Here is a 22,903-nt window from a genome sequence, read left to right on the forward strand (position 1 = left end):
GCAATCCTTAATTAGGTTAGCTAAATGAAATACAATAATTATAAATGCAATACTTAATTAAGCTAATTAAATAAAATACCATAACTTATATATGCAATACTTAATTAAGCTAATTAATGAAAGTACCATCAGTTATAAATGCAATACTTAATTAAGCTAATTAAATAAAATACCATCACTTATAAATGCAATACTTAATTAAGCTAATTAAATAAAATACCATCACTTATAAATGCAATACTTAATTAAGCTAATTATATAAAATATCATCACTTATAAATGCAATATTAATTAAGCTAATTCAATAAAATACCATCACTTATAAATGCAATACTTAAGCTAATTAAAATAAAATACCATCAGTTATAAATGCAATACTTAAGCTAATTAAAATCAAATACCATCACTTATAAATGCAATACTTAATTAAGCTAATTATATAAAATATCATCACTTATAAATGCAATACTTAAGCTAATTAAAATAAAATACCATCAGTTATAAATGCAATACTTAAGCTAATTAAAATAAAATACCATCACTTATAAATGCAATACTTAATTAAGCTAATTATATAAAATATCATCACTTATAAATGCAATACTTAAGCTAATTAAAATAAAATACCATCAGTTATAAATGCAATACTTAAGCTAATTAAATAAAATACCATCACTTATAAATGCAATACTTAAGCTAATTAAAATAAAATACCATCACTTATAAATGCAATACTTAAGCTAATTAAATAAAATACCATCAGTTATAAATGCAATACTTAATTAAGCTACTTAAATAAAATTTGATTTCAATTAAACAATTTATAAATCAACAGGCATTAATACAATTATTTTAATAATAAAACCATTTTTAATTCACATAATATAAACATGCAGACACAGACGTTTTTTGCAGCCAGCTGTGCCTCCACTGATGAGAGCATTCTTGGACACTTAACACCACTACAGTGCAGCCTATAAAAAGACAAAATAAGAAAATATTTTATTTCAGAAACAGCAGAAAAGAAGTGGCTAGAAATGAATATAGCGTACTAAAATGACAAGTGTTTTTCATTTGACCAAATTTCTAAAAGATATATAAATGTCACAGCTGTATTTAATAGGGGCCAGCTAATTTTCATTTATACCATTTCACATAATAAATAATTACCATTTTACTGGAATTATGCACCCAAAATTAAAAGAAAGATAAATAAAAAGTGCACTTATAGCTTTGGGGTGCATTTCCCAAAAGCTTTGTAAGGCTAAGAACTTTGTTAACTCGTACTTAAAATTATATTGTATTTTATTTACAATAGAATATAAGGATTCAAGGAGATTTTATTGTCATTCGCATCACATGTGGTACATGAGGTGGAACGAAATTGTGATCTCACGATCCAGTTTTACAAAGAGCTGTTATTAATAGATATATAGATAAAAAAAAGAATACAATAAAAGAAATAGAATATACAAAATAGATAGATAAATATCCCAAGAATAAAATAAATAAATAGAGAGTAGAAGGTTCAGCAACATGAAGTCCAGAGTGCAAGTGTGCTATAGCAGCATGATAATGTGAATTAGAGCAGTGGAGATAAAGTGTCTCAGTGCAAGTAAAGTGACCATGTTGGTAAACAGTAAACAGTAATTTGTCCTTGGTGTCAGTGCAGTGTGTTTGTTAAGTGGAGTTTAAGAGTCTTACAGCTTCCGGAATGAATAAGTCAGCGGTTTTTGATAAATGCATTTGTTGTTGCAGTTGTAATTGTGTTTTTGCTAATAAAGCGGCCAGGTGATAAATGTTCAGGTTAACCCTCAAGCCCCCTTCAAATTTTGCACCCTCTGGACACGTTTGTGGTAAAAATGTACAAGCACCTAAAAAATGCTCTTAAATCATTATACATCAATATTTTTTTTTTACATAAATAAACTTTTTTTTTTTCATAAAATCACTTAATCAACTTCCGTTCTACCCAAAACTACCAAACATTAAATAATTTTCAGGATTTTAACCCTTTAAATGACAGTTTAAATTGTTGTATTTTGGCAAAAAAAAAAACCACAAAAATTATTTTCCACAAAACAAACAGCAGACAAATGAGGCATTGGTGACTATTAGAGTCTTGGACATGTAAAAGATTAGCAACAAAATTGATTTGATTGCATTATTATTTTTTTACGTAGTGCCAGATTTAAATTTTGCACCCTCTGGACACCTTTGTTGCCAAAAATGTACATGCACAAAATCAGCAATAAAATACTCATATACATTTTTTTTTGCTATTTTTTCATAAATCACTTAATCAAATCCAGCCCTGATCAAAATGATCAAATATTTAATATATTCCAGGATTTTAACCCTTTAATTGACAGTTTAATTACATTCATGATTAAAACCCCCACAAAAGTTGTACTATTTCTAATATAATAAATATTAGATGTATGGGGCATTGGTAGAATTTTTTTATGTAGTGTCAAATACTCCCTCTGAACACCTTCGTGGCCAAAAATGCCCCATTGACTTCCATTGAAAACACATTTTCATCTCACTGTAATTACTGTATAAAATTATTAAACAGTTATTTAAATGGTTAAAATCCTGATTTATGAAAAAAAGCAAAACAATATTGATGTATAATGATTTAAGAGCAGTTTGTAGGTGTGTGTACATTTTTGCCATGAACATGTCCAGAGAGTGCAAAATGCGTCCAGAGAGTATGAATGACTTGAGAGTAAAAGTCATTAGATTTCAAAAATTTGATGAAAAAGCAGGTTTTCTGCAAAAATGCATTCCCCTGGCTGCAACATAGCCAAAAAGATCACCAAATGAAAAAAAAGTTGAGTCAGTACATCAGTAGGTGGGCCCATTACATTCTCATTGAAGGCTAATGCATCCAAAATTGATTTAAATGCTATTCTCAGTGGGCCCTGTTTCTTTTCAAAATAGATATTAAAGTCACCAACAATGATAACTCTGTCAGAGTTGAGAGCTACTGCAGCTAAAAAATATACTGAATTTCTTAGTGAATTTTGCATATGGTCCTGGAGGACGATAGTTATCAGCAGGAATGAATGTTGGGTTTTGGTGGCAGTAGATGGGCCTGCGACTATAAGGTTAAACAGTTCAAATGACTTAGCTTCAAACTCTGTATTTTGATTTATTCCTATAACTGACGACTACACCACCACCCTGACCAGTCCTGCATGGGTAGATGAAATAGCTAGAACCTGGGGGGAGTGGACTCATTTAGAGCTAAATATCCATCAGTTTTAACCCATGTCTCATAGAGAGTGCATTGTCAATGATAATTTAACCTACAGTAACTGATTTAGGTGCCAGCGATCTTATATTTAACAGCCCCGATTTAATGTGGTTGTTGCTGTAACTCAGAAGGACAGACGAGTTTGTATTAATTCTAATGGAGTTGTTAAAACAGATTTTCCAGCTATTTTGATAACGTGTTTTATTTACACTATTATGAAGAATTGACATACAAATAGTACAAGCAGAAATACCAGCAAACAAACCTACTTGGCTGGTGTGACTGGGTAGAGACAGTCAGTCTCAGCGTAGCACCGCCTCGATGTTCACAGAGAGAAGCCTGTCTCTGTGGAACGGGGCCGGTCGCTCCCGAAAGCTCATCCCCACGTGGAGGGCGATGGTGCCGGGGTTCCTGCTTTGGCAATGCGCCCCAGGGAGCCGCTTGCCGACTACCAGCATGCAAGCATCTGGAAGACATGAAATTGTGCCATTACTCTTAGATACTTTTAAATGTCTAACAATTGAATCTCCTATAATGAGAGTACCGCCCTTGGTAGTTTTCCTCTGTGCTGGGGGAGGCGAGGGCTGAGGACCTCGAACCATTTTGCGGATACCAAATCCTGCTGAGAAAGTTGTAAATTAAATAAATTATTTTTAAAAAATCATAAATTGTGATTTCCGGATTTTTATTATGTCTCTCACAGTGGACATGCACCAAAGATGAAAATTTCAGACCCCTCAATGATTTATAAGTGAGAGAACTTGCAAAGTCGCAGGGTGTTCATTTTCCTCACTGTATATATGTGTGCCTCTAGGTCAACTCAGTTCCACAGAGTTCCACCATGTACCACCTAACTGCCCACTGATTTTATGCTACAGGTGGTTTCCTGCAGACAACTGGTGATGGTCACGGTCTTAGCAAGTGTGCAGACTCCAAGTCTGTGCATTCTGTAACCCAGTTGTTACTGCACCATACACACACTTATATGGAATTCCCAAGGAAATACAGGATTTACAGGAATTGCAAAGGGGAGGAGTCAACAAAGACGCTCTTTGAACTTTTTGCAAAGCTCTATGGGAAACACTTGAAGAACTGGCTCGTTCTTTTCTCACGTCATGCGTTAGTTTGTTTGTTATTCGCTAAGATTGATCACTTTCAGGAAAAACACCCCTGTCCTATTTAGTGTGTCATGGTGACCATGTGTAATTACAGTGAGTCTGGAGAAATCCTGCAGTAGTTCTCTCCAGCTTAAAAAAAAGCAAAACATTTAAAACTGTTATTTTTAGTTTTCTAGTCAGGAATAGACAACTGATTAGGAATTATTTTAGTTCAAAAGGTGGCAATCATTTAAGATAAAGCAAAGGGATGAAAAGTAATGAAGTATTAGTACTTGGTTACTTTACTCAAGGGTATAGAGTTAGCACGGACACCAATATCCAGTGATTTTTTAAATGGTCCCCGCCAACAATTTGATTTGATAATTTGAACCTCGATCTGATAACGCCTGATGTAATTGTTATTATACGTAACAACACAAATGTTTTAAAAGGAAAGAAATGTATATTTCTTACCTTAACTACTCTATGTATAATGTCACTGCTCAGTGCATCAAGTACTGTTAGGATCCAGGCTGATCCTGCGAGGGGGAGATGCAGCAAGCGCAGACAGAAAACAAAACACAAACTTAAAAGCTATTCTGAACTTCAAAATCACTGTTTCACTCCATTGAGGTGTAATACACTGAATAACATTCCTCTCATGTCTGATCTGACCTCCACGGTGTTGAAACGAGGCTGAGAAAGTTCTGATAGCAGGGCACGCAAATACTTACATAGCCTTGTTTTAACACAGTGGAGCCCAGATCAGACATGAGAGGACTTTTATTCTGTATATTACAGCTCAATGGAGTGTAACACTAATTTTTATGGTTGTAAATTTACTTCTTTAAAAATGTATATAAATTAATCAAGAAAATCTTACAGTGTCCCTTAAAGTTTTTAGTGCAGTGGCACAACAAACAATTAAAATAAGAAAGTGGATAAATGCTACATTAAGACCCACTAAACAAAGAGACGTTGAAACGACGTCTTTTCTAGGTCATTTTTGCACGTCCAATTTTGGTCTCCTGAAGGTGCAGACTGTGACGCCAGACGACGTCTTTTTTCTGACGTCTTCTGCACGTCCAGTATTGACGTCCCCCAGACCTCCGGATAAGGGCTAATTCTAGTTTAAATTAAGTCGTTGTGGACGTCTTTTCTACGTGAAATTTACATGTATTCGTTTTTATAGACCAGCTACTTTGAGGCTCCCTGCATAACTGTAGTGCCATTTCAGACGGTGGCAACTGTTCCATTGTTCCAGCTTCAGCAGATCACTGGAAACGCATACAAAGCTAAGCCAAACAATTACTGGAACAGGTTCACAACCTTCTGGAACTAGTTATGCACGTTAGTTATACACAATATGCTTTACAAATAAATTGCATTTCAACCCTCTCACTTTTTCCAAAACATGTCAACCTGCAAAGAACCAGTAAAAGCAAGGGATAAATTAATTACCCCCATCTTACCACTGTTGATTTTAAATTGACCCTTTCTGTTTGGGGAAACATTAATATAATATTAAAAATAATGAGTAAATCTCATTTGGGGTTAATGCCTTTATTTTACATCAACATAACATACACCTTAGATTCACACCATAACAATTTCACTAAACATTTACCTTCCCTTAAAACTATTATAGCTTTACATTACACCTTCCCTTAACAATATTATACCTTCCCTTAACACTATTACACCTTTAACATTACACCTTCCCTCAACACTATTACACCTTCCCTCAACACTATTACACCTTCCCTCAAAACTATTACACCTTCCCTTAACAATATTATACCTTCCCTCAACACTATTACACCTTTACATTACACCAGGGGTCTCAAAGTACCGGCCCACGCGGTTTCATACGGCCCCTCACGGGTTAACAAAATAAACATACATCTGGCCCGCAATTCAATTTAATTATTTATGCTTTATTATGTTCGTTTTCATATTTTATCTTAACTTGTATTTTGGTGTGTGTGTGTGGTTTTTGTTTTTTTTTTTGCTTACGCTGCGTTGCCTGCTTTAGTAGTCTTCAGTAGCCTTCAACAGTCTAACCTTGCTGCCGTGGTGTGTCCATTAAACTCCGTAGTTATAAACATCATGAGGTTTGCAGCGCGCTAACTGACCTGTTTATAATGTAATCCCAGCAGTGCCTCCGTGACGCTGCTCTAAACTGCTGCTGTTAGCTGCTTGGGCTGAAAGATGAACTGTAGAGAGCTGTATTATCCGGTTAGTGGGGTTATTTTATTTCATACACAGAAGAACTTAAAAAATTTCAAAACGCTCCAGACAGGCTCAGCTGAGTCCTGTAGCCCGTGGCTGGGCTGTAGCTCTGACTAAGCAAAGACTGCGGGCTTGTGGTGCTGCAGCTGCAGCTCCGACTAGTGGTTGGATGAGGAACTGCTAAATCTGAGGAAATGCTAAATCTGTCACAGCTCACAATTTTTGATTTTATATTTATTAAGCCTTATTTCAGTATCAAACGTTTTGATCAAAGTTAATATAACTTGTACTTGATGTAATTTCTATTCACTTGAATAGTTTGGTTCTTGATTGATGGAGTTTTTGGATTTCATAACATGACAAATTAAAAGGATTTATGTTAATAGAGCAACAAGCAAACATTTTTCCATGCAACTGTAATATTTGATTGAATAAATAGTATATTGAGAGTTATTTAACATTAAGGAGTAATTACATTCATTTTATATTACATCTGGTTACATTTTCTTATATTTGTAAGTTACATCTGGCCCTCAGAGGACAGCCAATATGTCAATGTGGCCCTCGGCAAAAATGAGTTTGAGACCCCTGCATTACACCTTCCCTTAACAATATTATACCTTCCCTTAACACTATTACACCTTTAACATTACCCCTTCCCTCAACACTATTACACCTTCCCTCAACACTATCACACCTTTAACATTACACCTTCCCTCAACACTATCACACCTTTCCACTACACCTTCCCTTATCATTATACTTTCATTAAGATTCTAGGTCCTGAGAGACAGCGGTGTGTCCTCCACGTCTTTGTGGTGCATGTTTGAGATGCTCCTAAGTATGAAGTCCTCGGTGGCTGTCCCGTCACATTTCATGACTCCATCTGCACAAGTAGAAAAAGACAAATTAGAAATCTCAGAAAATGTTGAAGATGGCCATTTATTTTTGTCCCACAACAAACTATTTTAAATTGCCTTATTTATGTAATATTCACATAAACTTACTTCTTCACACTATGGCTTAGCTAACGCTAAGCTAACGGCGGGAATACACATTTAACACCTGACGAGAATTATCGTGCCGTTTTAATTCTCACACATCATATTAAGCTATTTTAATTAATTTTTTCCCACAACAAACTATTTTAAATTGCCTTATTTATGTAATATTCACATAAACTTACTTCTTCATGCTATGGCTTAGCTAATGCTAAGCTAACGATAAGCTAACGCTAAGCTAAAGGCGGGAATACACATTTAACACCTGACGAGAATTATCGTGCCGTTTTAATTCTCACACATCATATTAAGCTATTTTAATTAATTTTTTCCCACAACAAACTATTTTAAATTGCCTTATTTATGTAATATTCACATAAACTTACTTCTTCATGCTATGGCTTAGCTAATGCTAAGCTAACGATAAGCTAACGCTAAGCTAAAGGCGGGAATACACATTTAACACCTGACGAGAATTATCGTGCCGTTTTAATTCTCACACATCATATTAAGCTATTTTAATATTTTTTTTCCCACAACAAACTATTTTAAATTGCCTTATTTATGTAATATTAACATAAACTTACTTCTTCATGCTATGGCTTAGCTAACGCTAAGCTAAAGGCGGGAATACACATTTAACACCTGACCAGAATTATCGTGCCGTTTTAATTCTCACACATCATATTAAGCTATTTTAATAAATGTTTTCCCACAACAAACTATTTTAAATTGCCTTATTTATGTAATATTAACATAAACTTACTTCTTCAGGCTATTCAAAATGCACTTGATATTGCCCCCAGTTGCCTAGGTTAATTGTGGGTGCCACAAACTTATATAACTTAACGCTAGCTTAGCGAATTTAGCCAAAGACGGTTCTTTGATTTAGCTTAGATTGGCTTATCAGCCTAGCTCTGGTTAGTGCATTGACTTAATGACCGGACAATGCTTCTACGTTAAAGCTTCGGTTACAGTAAATATTATTTGCATTACGGTCGTTCTCAAAAGTAATTCCAATTCCATTTTAACTATGGCCACTGTTTAGCTATCGTTAGCTAGCTAGCTAGTTAGCTAACTGCCTGGGAAGAGAGGCAACGCCAGCAGGTTCAGGTTAAGACCACAGAGCTAAAACAACTAACACTACAAATACATTAACTTATTATACATATCGTCTTACCTTATAGCTTGGCAGCTGAGTCTGGTCCGGAGCGGAGCTGAGCTGAGCGAGCTGAACTGAATGAGCTGAGCTGAGCTGAGCTACTGCAGCAGCCAAAAAATGTTTAGCGTGTTTTGCCTCGGCATATCAGAGTGGAGTTTATGATGACGTGCGGTCTCAGCAAATCAGAGTGGCGTTGACTGGTTGAAATCAACTTAACAATTTTCCACATAAATTGCATTTCCAAATAAAAATAAAAACATACGTAAATAAATACCTACATTCGTTAATTAATTAAATAGATAAAAAATATAATGCTCAAATAAATAATTAGAAATAAATTATGCTTAATCATAAATAATCTATATTCATAGTGATTAACAATATTGATAACAACAATTTTGACATACATTTAAAAATAAATATATTCTTAAATAATGTTAATTTCCTGCACCTGTATTAGACGTCCCCATGACGTCCAAAAAAGTGACCTTGTCCGACGTTCAAATGTTTAACTGCATATTGACGTCCAAGTGGGGTCATAGTTAGACGTCCAAATAGCGGACCTAGTTTGCACGTCGTGTAGACGTACAGAATTGGTCTTGGACCGACCGACGCAATATAGACATGATCTGCACGTCCATAAGACGTCTAATGTTTAGTGGGGAGCAAACATATCAAATCAAACGTGTATCAACAGACTTAAAGTCAAAATTAATTACAGAACTGCTGGAAAATAGAATTAATTACCTTGTTAGGTGATTTGATGGGTAAATGATTACACCTAAAAAACAAACAAAACAAAATTACATTCAGTATTGTAAGTTAAGCATTTTCTTTTTTTAAATAAAGGCTGAACTTTAACTTACCATACATCAGATTTGCATCAGACTTTATGTATCCAGATTGAGCTATCCAAAAACTTATTTGCAAATAATGAACAAACTAAACTAAATGAGGCAATAAGTTTTGTAAACCTAACTATTAATCACTGTTGCAGCAACCTATACAAGGTGGAGCAGGAAAACGTCTGACGAGCCTTATTATAATTAAGCCCAAACACAACTATTTAAGGTTCTAAGAATAACTAAAGTTGTTTATTTTAATAAAAAAAAAGGTGTGTTACTCGAGCAAAATGAGTTAACAGCGTTTATTTCAGCTAGTTAGCCTGGTTAGCTTAGCTAGTTATACTAGCTAATACTAGCATAACTAACTGGTATCGTTAAGTGAAGCTTTTTGTCAATTTTGCCTACAAATTGACAACAATTAACATTAAATACACAAAAAAACAATTGATATTATCCAACATACACGTGATAAATCAACTTTAGCATATACAAGATTAAAAATGAGCAATAAATGTAATTAAATGACGCTAGCTAGTTAGCTAGTTAACTCACCTGAAGCGCAGATTCAGCAGATGTCAGTTGGTCCTCGCGCTGAGTTTGAATTTCTCCCGCTCCTGTGCCGCTCCGCCGATGCGGCCCGGATCCGCAAAACGACACTGAACTCACATCTAGTATCTGACTCCGTGCCGAAGTCATATGGAAGGCGTGAAATGAGACGGACTGTTATGCGGATTTACCGTCAGTAAAACGGATCTGAACGTGAGTCACAATCATAACCCGAACCCGGAGTGAAGCCGGACCAGATCCACTAAACAGACCTGACTGTAGCGCGGATCTGCCGGAGGTAAAACGGATCCGGATCGGAGTAGTCTGCTATCAGGGGTAGCACATAAATGTTTTTAAACTGTTAATATAGTATTTTGTAAAATACACATTCAGCTTCACCGCTGTTCAGAAGCTTAAATCGCGCTACGTTTAACCGGTAGCAATGCAGTTTCCGCCTTCTTTTGACAGATCTGTTAAGGTGATTGGCTGCAGTAAAAAATGATGGACAGCTTGGTCTGTCTGAGGATTGGCTTAATAAAAAGTGATTGACAACGAAAGTGTAGTATCTGATTGGCTGCAGTCGAAAATGATTGACACATGCTCCGCCCTTTAGCCACGCCCACTGGGGGCTCCAGTCTGCAGCATTACATAGATGAAAGTTACAGACACACATTTTAAAGGTGTATTCTCAATTCACCACCTGGCTACATATGTAAGGTTCAGACCCAAATAGAATATTGATTTATTGTATTAAGGGTGACTGTCTTTGGTGATAACTGGATTTATCTGTTTTTTTTTTGCTCAGGCTGACTTTGGCTCGGCCTAGGTCTTGAGGCCAAGTCAAGTTGTGAGTCAGTCAACATTCAAGTCCCTGTCTGAAGTCCTTGAATCACCATCTGTGCCTTAAACCATACTGAAGTGTCATCTCAAATAGACTTGCTTAATGGTGTTTGTATGAATCAGTGTATCCATAAAAATAGATGGGAGTATGGGCAGTATTCAAGCTTCTAAATGGTTGCTACTGTTTAGCTATGAAATGCACTTTTAGGCATTTTTATAGGTTTTTATACAGTGTTGAAAATCATTTAACTATTGTCAGCACCAAACATGTCTTACTCGATGAATATTACTTATAATAAGGAGAAAATTGGGAAACTGTGCACATTAAACTTTGGATTTTGTACACAAACGCACTCAGGTCAGCTTTAAAAGATGGAGTATACTGATAAAAAAAACTGCAGAACACAATAAGGTTAAAAATCATAGGATTAATGAAATATAATGTAATATCACTAAAGTCCACTGAGCATACATTGCAACTGGGGCAATCAAGATCCAAATAAAGAATGTCTTTTAATGTTTTAACTTTGCCATACATGCGTTTGACTTATGATAATAATAAAAGTATAGTAAATGTACATTTGATAAGTGTCTGTACACTGCTAAAAAATCCAGCTCAAGACCAGCTGGTCATCTAGAAAAAACATATGCTCTGAAGGAAGGCTAGCTCGTTAACTTGCTCTTGACCAACAAAAAAATATATTTTTTTTATGGATGATGAACTAGTCTTGAGTTGGATTTTTAGCAGGGTAGTATCAATATTTTTTTATTTGGTTTCTTAATATTTGTTTCACGTGTCCATTAAACAAGAACTGTATTATTTACATATTTATATGTTTTTAAGCTCTGAAACAGGTCCCTTTAACCTGCAACATAACAGAAGGGATAATGGCTTTCCTTAGTGGTCTCGATTTGTACATATTGTGGATGTGAATATACTGTAACAAGGCAAGACTGTTACAAAATAGTATTGAGGTTTTAAAATGGGCCCATTTTTCAGCTCCGAAGGAGAACACAACAGAAGCTAAATAAAATAAATAGAAAGACTCAATTGATGATATATTTATATACATATATTTTATTAATGTGCATTTATGTGGCCTACACATTTGAGTTAAGCTGTTTCAGTGTGTGAGCGTATGCGAGGTGCCCAATATTAATAAATGCGTGAGCATTCCATGTATTATTTGGCGAGTGTGTTAGTGTCCAGAAGGCTAAAGCAGCAAGCACTCGTGCATGGCCAAGCTGGGATTGTGGTGAAAAGCATGGCATTTTTTACAGTAATCTGACTTGGCGGAACATCCACTGCATGCAGTAATCTTCTGATCGCTCTGACAAATCCATTTTGCACCTTGTTATCGCTGAGAGCCTTCATTTGATTTATGTGATAACAGCGAGGCCTGGGCTTTCTCCAAGAGGAGACAGGATACACACGCACAAACCTGACACACACTCGCAGGCAGAATCTTCACCACCCTGAGCTACAGATGCAGCATTAACCAGAATTAGAGCAGGTTTAGGACTAAGCCCTACTGACATGGTCATTTGTGGAGAAGCCAAGGGGTGCTTTTTATTTCCGGTGCATGTACTTTTACTTTGGCATAACTGGGTTAAATGGGTTATCATCACCACGTGCCCTGTGGTAAGCACGAAACCCCAGGCTGAAGGTGAGAGAGACACCTGAAAGAAAATATTTTCTGACACATAAAACAGCTTACATCCTCAGGTCACTTTATTATATCTCCCATACACATGAGTAAAGGGCTGATATAACAGAAAACCAAGTCTGCCAAACAGTCTCTTTTAAACTCTTTTAAAACATACTGTTTGAATTAGATGCAAAATATATTAAAACCTAAAATACAATGCAGGTAGAGGCAAAAAACCTAACAGGCTTATATAAAGCCTCTACTAAAGCCTCTAATAGAAAAATATATTATAACAAAGGTAATTTTACCAAAAAAATAAAAATTCCAGTACTGTGTAATTTTCATTTAATATAAAGGAACCTAAGCAACAAACACAACCTCACCCATTCAACCATGATTGTAAAATCATAGACATCAAGCAGCACTGGTAGCCAAGAAATTGCATCTGTTGTCTGTAGTCTGTTTTTCTACTATAGAAAAAACCCCAGTTTGTGGTTATTGTGTGCTGAACTAGGAAGGTATTCATATATCAACTAATTATTTACTTTACCTATATGAAGTCAGTTTAAATTGATCAAACGCTCCATCATTTTAGATTTGTTGCTAAGATCGGGGTTTCCACTGCGCACTCACTTCTGAAGCCTTACGCTACCTCCTGGCCGCTGCTCTCCTCCAGTGAACATCGCCTCTCAAACAAACACTCACACAAAGCAATCCAGACTGTTCTCATACAGAGTTCCCCAATGGTGGAACAAACTACCTTCCACTACCAGATCAGGAGAATCTCTCACTATCTTTAAGAGCTCTTCAAAGAGCACTTACTATTTTAACACCTCTAACAAACTAACTACTCTAACCTCATTTCCTTCTTCCCCTTCTCTACTCCTCTATCCTATTATTTCCCTTTTACCTCCTTTAGGCCCGATCTAAAGATGTTTTTACCTTTAAACTTCTATTACTTTTGTACTTCACTATTGTAAGTCGCTTTGGACAAATGGTCTGCCAAATGTAATGTAATGTAATGTTCTAAAACTTTTGATCGATAGTGTATGTGGCATTAATTTTAGACAATTTTAGACTTTTTTTGCCAATCAGGGATGAATTTAATATACAGTATCAGTCTAAGGTTTGGATAGACCTCTCGTCATTCTCGTCTTTGTTTTCTTTCCTTTTATGATTTATTTTTACATTATAAGTTTTATATTTAAAACATTAATATAATTAATATTTTGTAAACAGAAAGTGTTAAACAGATCAGAACATTTTATAATTTAGATTATTATAAATACCACATTTAGCATTGAGGACAGATCTGCACACTTTTGGTATTTTAATCTCTTCTAGTGTCTTCATGAGGGAGAAAAATATAGCCCTTAAAAAAAAAAAAAAAAAAAAAAAAAAAAAAAAATATATATATATATATATATATATATATATATATATATATATATATATATATATATATATATATATATATATATATATATATATATATATAAATAAATACACACACACACACACTAAGTAAACGAGCTGACACCTAGGAATCACCCACACAGCTTTATAGTTGAGATAGGTATGATGTGACCTGGCTTTATTGTTCTGGACTCAAAAATACAGGTGCATGCATGGTAAACAATAGCATAAATAATATTTCAAAAACAGGACATTCATTCCTATGAATTCAACCAGCTTCATGAAATATACAGAAGGCCAAAGCTTATTCTCAATATTCCCCAATAGTGGAGTTCCATACAGAAGCGGGTCTAAGGCTAATACTGCCCCCTGCTGGTGATATGTGAACAGTGGCACTGATGGAGTTCTAGTGTAACAGTAACAGCAAATAAAGACTAGTAAATCTCTCTCCATGATGAATAGAGGATTAGAGTTTTACCTGAACCATCAGACCAAACCACAGACTAAACATATGGCTTTAGAGCTGATAAAACTCATCATGGCCTGAAAAACAGACCTTAAAACTTCAAACACTGTCAGTCTCCACATAACACTCCACATAAAAACAAAACAATGCAATATACACTGTACTCAAGCAACTGGGAAATTAACTTTTGTTTCCTCCAAACTATATTAAATAATATTTTCTAAATAATAATACAGCTCATAATAATAAAAAGCTAATCCTTTATACTGAATAAAACCGTGGCATTGACTTGAAGTTTAATAACTGCTTATTATTGCTCTATTACTACAGGCTTCGTCCATATAAAAAACAACATTACAAAATATGATATCATATGTGTTATAGCACCTTTGGTTATTGTGAAATTTACAATGGCATGTCTGTTCATCACACACTAATACTACACTCTCAAATCATACATATCTCTATATACAAACACATACACACATTATACTGTATGTATCCCTACTGCATGGTGGATTATACACTCATCATCATCATTAAAAAGTTTGCACCCAGATAGGAAGACAGAAATCCGTGTTGTTGTTTTTTTTTTTTTATTCTAAAAACTTTCAGACTGATACGGACAATATTTTTGAGCTACACAAACAGATGTAGTGTGTAAAGCTTGTGTAACACATGCCAGACCACTCAACATGGAGTTGTAGAGGTTCCTAATGGTGTTCTGTGGTCAGTGCCAAGATGAACAGCTTATGGTCTTACATCACATGTCCAGAAGGCCTGATGTCATGATATGGGACTCAATTTTATACAGTGCAAGCTCATCTATGGTCCTTATTACAGGCAATTTGACAACTTGGCATTACTTTAATAAGGTCTTGCAACCAGTGGCCCTACCTTTTCTGAATATAGACTCTAGTGCACTGTTCCAGCAGGACTATGCTCATCTACACACTGCTGCTGTCTCAAAATGTCTTGAAAATACAGATGCTATGCAATTGCTGAATTAGACATAGTAGCAACACTCCACCCCTAATAAATTGCAGGGCACCATTAGAACCTCTACAACTCCATGCTGAGACATCTGGTATGTTGTTGGTGTGGCGCAGTGGGTAACACCACTGCTTGCCAGTGAGCTACTACATCATGTAGTAGACTTGCAGTTCAATTCCTGGTCTAGTTGACTATACTGTGATACACCAATAAGAGTCCTTGGGCAAGACTCCTAACACTACATCGGCCCAGTTCTGTAATAGGAATAACCTTGCAAGTCGCTCTAGAGGAGAGCGTCAGCCATATGCCATAAATATAAATGCAAATGTAATGTTGTTTTACATACACTTGCATTACACACTACTTCTACATGTGTAGCTCAATAAATACTGTCTATATCAATATTAAACTGTAATTTATTGCTCCTGGTAACTAACCTGGTATCTACCTCACAAAAAGCATTGCAATTCAGCACTTCCTTCCTAATAAAACTATTTATTAGATGATGAGCGTATGCATTTCTGATTGTATGTCTTTGGTAGATTAAAAAATAAAGAAGCAGCTCTCCTGGTAATAACGCTTATAGACCTCTGCATCCCTGAGGACCAATACACAGTGGCACACTGACAGTCACTCAGCATGCAGCATGCCAATTTCCATGTTTCCATGCTTGAATCAAACCTGGTGTTCCACCAAACGTGACTCAAATCACGATGTGCTGCTCTGCAAGAACCAACCAACATTCTGGATCAATCCAGACATCATCAGGGGGTTCTTTTAGCTGGAAACAAAGCTACTTAGTGTGTGTCTACCTAGCAGTCACTCCTTTGTATTTCCCTTTCTCTCACACAAGCGCACACTTTTGGCCTTTTGTAACAGTTGCAGTCATGGGTAATAGCTAGACTCTTAATAATAAAGGGTTCCTCACTGGTTCTTGGAATAGAAATAATCTGAAATTGGTATAGAATTGAGAATTGTAGGCTGATGCACATGGCTGCAAGTTTTTATATTGTTTAACCCCATTCTGGTATATAAGCGTTAAGAAATGTAAAAATGTATTATTTTTTTATTAAATTGACCCATCATTTATTTATAAAAAGTTACAAACAGAGAAATTATGTATATAAATCCTTTTTGTAATAAAAAAAATACTTCAGTTATGCTTAGTTGAAAATATCAGTCAATCAAAACCAATAAAGATTATTTAAATGAAGCAATTGTCAGCCAATTCTGATACAGTTCTGTTATCATTGTGCATCCCTAGAGCAGAGCGTTTGCACTGCATTGTTTGTGTTTGAGATGATTTAATGATTTTAAAATGATATATTAGAAGAACCAAAACCCCATTTCTGGCTCCTTTATTTTTAAGAGTGTACTATATAATTAATGTAACACTAAGGCACCTGCAGAATACAGCTTCGTCAGCATTTGAGAGGCCTTTAGATCACCACAGAGTCCATTACAGCTCATAAAAATGCAAAGCTAATATGAGTCATCAGTTCATCATACTGGGTTACAATCCCGTGATCATGTGACCTGTTCAGGATAAAAAAAAATTATAAAATAAAATAAAAGATCAAATAAAATAAAAAAATCCCCATATGCTGGAATAGGTGCACAGCACCCGATTATTTGGGTCTTTTAAGGCACACATGCTGGAAGAGCTCCTTCTAAATCATGAACTGCGTGTATCCCTCAGCCCCTGTGACGATGACGTCCATCCAGATTCTCATGGCCTCAGGAGAGGGTGCCACCATGTAATACACTCGATCATGAGTCTTCACACTGAACGTTAGGGAGGGGTTTGGACTCTGGAGATGAAAAAGAGAAGAGAGAAAATTGTAAATATATTGGGACCACAAGGAGGCAGCAGTGAAGTGGAGGACTTTTTGATGTTTTAAAGCTGGGGCCTGAAGTGTTCAGCTCCTTACTGTGTCTAAAAATGAATTAATCAACTCAACTAAACAGGAAAAATCTTATATATATATATTTTATATATATTTTATATATATACTGTTTATAAACCAAATTTCTTTGGAGTACAACAATGTATGGCTATTTCAAAAAATAATAAATAAAAGTTATTAGACTGCTGCATTTCATCATATTGTACTTTAACTGCAATTTAACTGGAGGTCATTGTCTGTTCACATGGAAAATTCTAGGTATTAGTAGTCAGAAAAGAGTCTTATGGGTTAAAATAAAGGGTAACACTTTATTTGGATGGTCCATTATTTATTGTAGATGTAGTTATAGATTCTCTACTAACATTCAAGTAATATTAAATGCCACTGAATTCTTAGTTGAATGTACATGATTCTCTATTGAATGTAACCCCACACCCTAACTCTAACCCTAGGTTTAACCTGTAAGAGTTAGGCTAAGTGTTAGGTTTAAGTTTTAGGTTAATGTTAGTGTTAGAGTTAAGGGTTTACAGTTGATTCAGGGATAGGGTTAAGATGAGCATGAGCACTGAGAATCATTTACATTCAGTTGAAAGTTCAGTTGCATTTAGGAGTTATTCAGTTTAGTGTCAGTTGAATGTGATACCAAATACTGCTAGATTCCTCTTTAATTATGGCAAAAATCACTGGCGCACATGATCTCATTATCAATTGCTCAAGCCTCAAGGTTACTAATTAAAAATGAACAGTTTAGAGTAAAAAAATGGTTTAGAGTAAAAAAAAATTACATTACATTTGGCAGACGCTTTTGTCCAAAGCGACTTACAATAGTGAAGTACAAAATTAATAAAAGTTAAAGGTAAAAACATCTTTAGATAGGGCCTAAAGGAGGTCAAAGGTAAATAATGGGATAGAGAAGTGAAGGAGGGGAAGAAGAAAATGAGGTTAGAAGTAGTTAGTGTGTTAGAGGTGTTAGGAGAGTAAGAGCTCTGTCTTCAGATGTTTCTTAAAGATAGTGAGAGATTCTCCTGATCTGGTAGTGGAAGGTAGTTTGTTTCACCATTGGGGAACTCTGTATGAGAACAGTCTGGACTGTTGACAAAAAATGACAAAAGAAATGAGACAGTGCCTACCTTATGTGCATTCTTTAAGTGGTCATAATAGACTTCTTCTATGGCCTGGAAATAAATGACTCCTTTCAGCTTGGCCTCATGTTTATCTGAAACCACAATAAAGATATTAAATCAGTATCAATCCTTTCTGGACTGACAGAAGCCTGTATGACTGTATGTCGCTGGGATAATTTATAAATTAGTCTGCTGACCTGAGTAGTAGGAAAGGGTCCTGCGGTTGCGGTCGAAGACAAACCAGCGCTTCTTCCAGGTCTTGATCTTGCCGCCCATCTTGATGAGGAAGCCGCGGCAGGTCTTCTCTGTGATGGACACGTGGTAGCAGGTCTCTATGCTGTGGCCGGCCGATTCAACGTGTCCCCGAAGGTCAAAGTCGTCCTTCCTCACAGGCAGGTAGCGGGTCAGCGGCCGAGACTGGACAGGCAGGAGTCAAATGTCAAAAGCTTTTATTTATTTATTTAATTAATTTATGTATTTACTCAGTATTGGGACATCTGCTCATTCATCGTTATTTCTGAAGAATATCAAGAATATTAAAACGTTCCAGAGAACACAGTTCCACTGCTCCACAGCTCAGTGCAGGGGGGTTATACACGTAGGTTTATGTTCATCTGCTCCTTGAATACTTTAAAAAGATGCACTCAATACTGAGACAGATGTAAATGCATGTAAATAGAGAAGCACTGGTAATAGAATTGAACCCTCTGGAGCAGATAAACAAGGACCTAATGACACTTTGCACAATGCCAGGTGTGGATTAGAGGGGTATAAAGTACATCTCCAACATTGAGCAGTGGAGCAATAGACATGTGCTCTCTTGAATGGTGGTGGTGCACCATACAGTAATACAGGGACGGTGATCACTAAATGCAACTAAATCCTCACAGTGATGCTCCACAGTCTAGTACAAACCCTACCCCGGTACAGTAGAGACAGTTACTCAACAAAAGCATGATGAAGTCAATTGAATCAAAACCCTTGGTTTTAAAGGAAATAATGAATGAGCAGCTGTATATAGCTTTGGTAAAAATTAAGAGACCACATCAGTTTCTGAATCGGTTTCTTTGCTATTTATAGTTATATGTTAGAGTAAAATGATCTATAAACTACAGACAACATTTCTCCTAAATTCCAAATAAACATTGTCATTTACAGCATGTATTTGCAGGAAAAGAGAAATGGCTGAAATAACAAAAAAGATGCAGAGCTTTCAGACCTCAAATAATGGAAAGGAAATAAGTTCACATTCATAAATTTTTAAGAGTTCTGAAATCAATATTTGGTGGAATAACCATGGTTTTTAATCACAGTTTTCATGTATCTTGGCATGTTCTTCTCCACCAGTCTTACACACTGCTTTTGGATAACTTTATGCCACTCCTGGTACAAAAAGAGCAGTTCAGCTTGGTTTGATGGCTTATGATTATCCATTTGGTAAAATCAACGAAACTCATAATTTTTAAGTGGTCTCTTATTTTTGTCCAGGACTGTATATGTGAACACAAAATTTATTGGGATATCTGCTCATTCATTATTAATATAAATTGTTTCTTTAACTATCATAATGTTTATTTTGGTGCCCTTCCGTGTTTCTGAATCTCTTACCTGAGCCCTCTGTTTCTCGCGTAGCTTCACCTCCCTCTCAATCAGTTTCTGACGTCTGCTTGTCTCCTCTTGGAGCCGTTTCTCCAGATCCTCTCTCCTCCTTCGCTCATCCTCTAGAGCCTGACGCCGCACTTCTATCTCTCTCTCCTGAACAAACACACACACAAACACACACGAATGACGATGTATATTTGCACTTGTTGAAACCTTTATGTGTTCCTAACTGGTCAAATTAGACTAAACCATTCAAGTCCAAGCTATCATTAAACCCAGCCGTGTAGCTTAACTCCAAAGCCTCAGAATGAACATTATCAGTGTGTCTGCAGCCTCCCGTGACGCACCACAGGAAGAGCGGCTGCTTTCCCACAGTGCTCCGGCCCAGTTTGTTCCTCTTTACGCTTGAGCGGCGGACTTCTAACACAGTAAACAAACTCACAGTTAAATAGCTGTAAAGCCCTTCAGCAAGAGAAACTGGTTTTACTGAGGGGTTTATAACCCTCAGCTGCAGTGGACTGTAGCCAGTATGAATCAACTTTTTACACATTTGATATCAGTATCTTTTCCTATTTTCCATGTATCAGGGGCTGCTGAAGACCTGAGCACCATGTAAGGAAGCACAGGTAAGGCCTGTTATGATAATTGTTTTGGAATAGATGATAAATTGTCCCAGGGTTTAGTGTCACCATCTGGATTTAACTAAGCAAATAGGTAAGAGCTTCCCATTGGATAATTACTGAATGGGTGATTATGTGTCAGCTGGCAACAAGTTATTTAACCCTAACTGATACAGTGAGCAGCTTCTTATTAGTCCATGTGCACCAAAACCGCAACGAATGCGATTCCATAGACCAAAAATAATGGGCTTTACATCATTTAAGAAAACATATGGGAACAGTTTCCTAAACAATGATTAAGCCCAGTTGTTGCCTTAATCAAATATTCTTTGTAACTGTAATCATCTAACCAACATATGAGTCAATTAATTTACTACTAAAAACACATTATTTGCATTTTTTGTATTGCTTTATTGAGTTTGAGTTACACAGTGTGTAAAAGCATATTTACTGCTGACAGTACTTTTAAACAGTTTTCTCAAATCAATATTATGATTTCTTTACCTTGAACATTTTACATTGATTAAATTCAATGAATTATTTCAATTAAGGATGGACAATTTTTTCTTGGTAAAAACTGTATGAGTTACTCCTTTTTCTGCATATTGATCCAATTTCACAGACTGGATGGAGGTATTATAACTATAAGGTGACAGTGTGGACAAATGTGTCCCACAGCAGTATTTAGAGAACATTTACAATGTGGTTAAGAGGAGTTTACTAATCAGTAAGAGGTGTCTGGATAATTGTGGACCCTCAGTGTATTCACTGAAATGGCTAAGAGCCATATTCTTACCCTGTGTTCCAGTAGCCGGTGTTTCTCAACCTGGGCCTCGCGCAGCAGCCGCTCCATCTCTTCTATCTTGGATGCGTTGGAGGTGCTGGCGCTGTTCACAACAAATGAGATGAGGCGTCATTTTCTCCTTCGTTATTGCAGACCTCCCACCCACAGCACAGACAACAGAGCGGTGCTACACATCACATGAGCTCCACTGACTCCCAAAACCCATCTACAGTTCTGACATTTACACACCATACAAGCACAAACACGCACACACACTCATCCGTTACAGAGCGCAGCAGGAATCAATAAAGCTGGTCAGCGCTGGAACGCATTAGAGCCCAGGCGGTGAGCCGGAGAGCGCAGACCAGATTCACATTCCAATGTGTTCTAGTCAAAACTTCAAACGCCACACGTGGAACAGATCGAAGAAGCCCCTCCTTCCACTGAAGCCCTTCACTTTCCCTAGAGTTTCTCTTCTGAACCCTCAGACCCTAAACACCCCCTTCAACCGCCACAGATTCGTCCCACTCTGCTCAAACCCCAACTCGCTCCTGGCCTTGCCAGACCTTCCAAAAACCACGGCTGGGTTAGTGGGTAAATACTGCAGACTCTCTGTCATGTAAATAGTGTTCCTCAAATTCATGCGCATTGCTTAAATTGATAGGTTTAGGAAGCTTCACAAATTTTCACATTTGATATTGGCCTTTTACACATTTTACACATATCAAAACAAAAAATGCTGATAAAAGATAACAGAAAGATATATATCCCATTAATAATCACTGTGCAAGGCAAACTGGGTTAAGCACTGTTTGACTGTATGACATACTGTTATGAAAGTGGACAGTGGTACATCGCATAGTAACTCAATACACTGTATTAGCGGTATGTCATATTTCTCTCTATAGGTAGTACCAGGGTTTCCCGCAGCAGTGTGTAGGTAAGGTGGCCACCTTAACAACAATGGCCCTGGCCCTGAAAACAGACCACCAACTACTTCCCAACTGTCATCAAATAATAAATGGTGCGTAGTGAGCATCGCTGTGCAACCTCTAAAAAGATGAGTCACATTACCACCCCCCCCCCCAGTCAACAAAATGCTACGCAAAAACTGTAGAGTAGTGTTGAGTTAAATGTGTTTTTCTGTGTTTAAGCTCTGCATGACACTGTGTGTTCATCTTTCTCTCCCGCGCAGTGCAACTCCCACCCACACAAAAACCTCATTGGTCAACTTATCATAAGGAGAGCACACTCAGGATGCTCTATTTGTCACTCTATCACTTTGTGTGTGTGTGTGTGTGAGTGTATGTTCCTCTCTCACCCTTTTTTCTCTCACTTGCTCAAATCAGTGCTACAC

General features: G+C 36.5%; 1 protein-coding gene and 1 long non-coding RNA gene across 7 annotated transcripts in view; both read right to left on the reverse strand.

Moving 5' to 3' along the window:
* Positions 1–700: 700 nt before the first annotated feature.
* LOC125780532 (uncharacterized) lies at positions 701–10,490 on the reverse strand. 2 transcript variants are annotated; one of them, XR_007423765.1, is made up of 5 exons: positions 10,152–10,490; positions 9,502–9,535; positions 4,834–4,898; positions 3,528–3,884; positions 701–974 (listed from the first exon to the last, which is right to left on the reverse strand). It is a non-coding gene; the product is annotated as an uncharacterized LOC125780532 (long non-coding RNA). The 2 variants fall into 2 exon arrangements; XR_007423764.1 differs by having other exon boundaries at positions 705–974; positions 3,532–3,884; positions 10,152–10,488.
* A 3,704-nt stretch (positions 10,491–14,194) lies between these two features.
* Positions 14,195–22,903, reverse strand: part of phldb2b (pleckstrin homology-like domain, family B, member 2b) — a 79,267-nt gene continuing 70,558 nt past the window's right edge. For all 5 annotated transcript variants that reach the window (XM_049462723.1, XM_015606631.3, XM_049462724.1 and 2 more), the window contains 5 exons: positions 21,559–21,649; positions 20,149–20,295; positions 18,738–18,957; positions 18,547–18,632; positions 14,195–17,320 (listed from right to left, as the gene is read on the reverse strand). In XM_049462723.1, coding sequence (XP_049318680.1) covers positions 17,180–17,320; positions 18,547–18,632; positions 18,738–18,957; positions 20,149–20,295; positions 21,559–21,649 — 685 coding nt within the window. In that variant the 3' untranslated portion in view covers positions 14,195–17,179. The remainder of the gene's footprint in view (positions 17,321–18,546; positions 18,633–18,737; positions 18,958–20,148; positions 20,296–21,558; positions 21,650–22,903) is intronic.

The sequence above is a fragment of the Astyanax mexicanus genome, chromosome 1 (genome assembly GCF_023375975.1).
Source record: "Astyanax mexicanus isolate ESR-SI-001 chromosome 1, AstMex3_surface, whole genome shotgun sequence".
NCBI lineage: Eukaryota > Metazoa > Chordata > Actinopteri > Characiformes > Acestrorhamphidae > Astyanax > Astyanax mexicanus.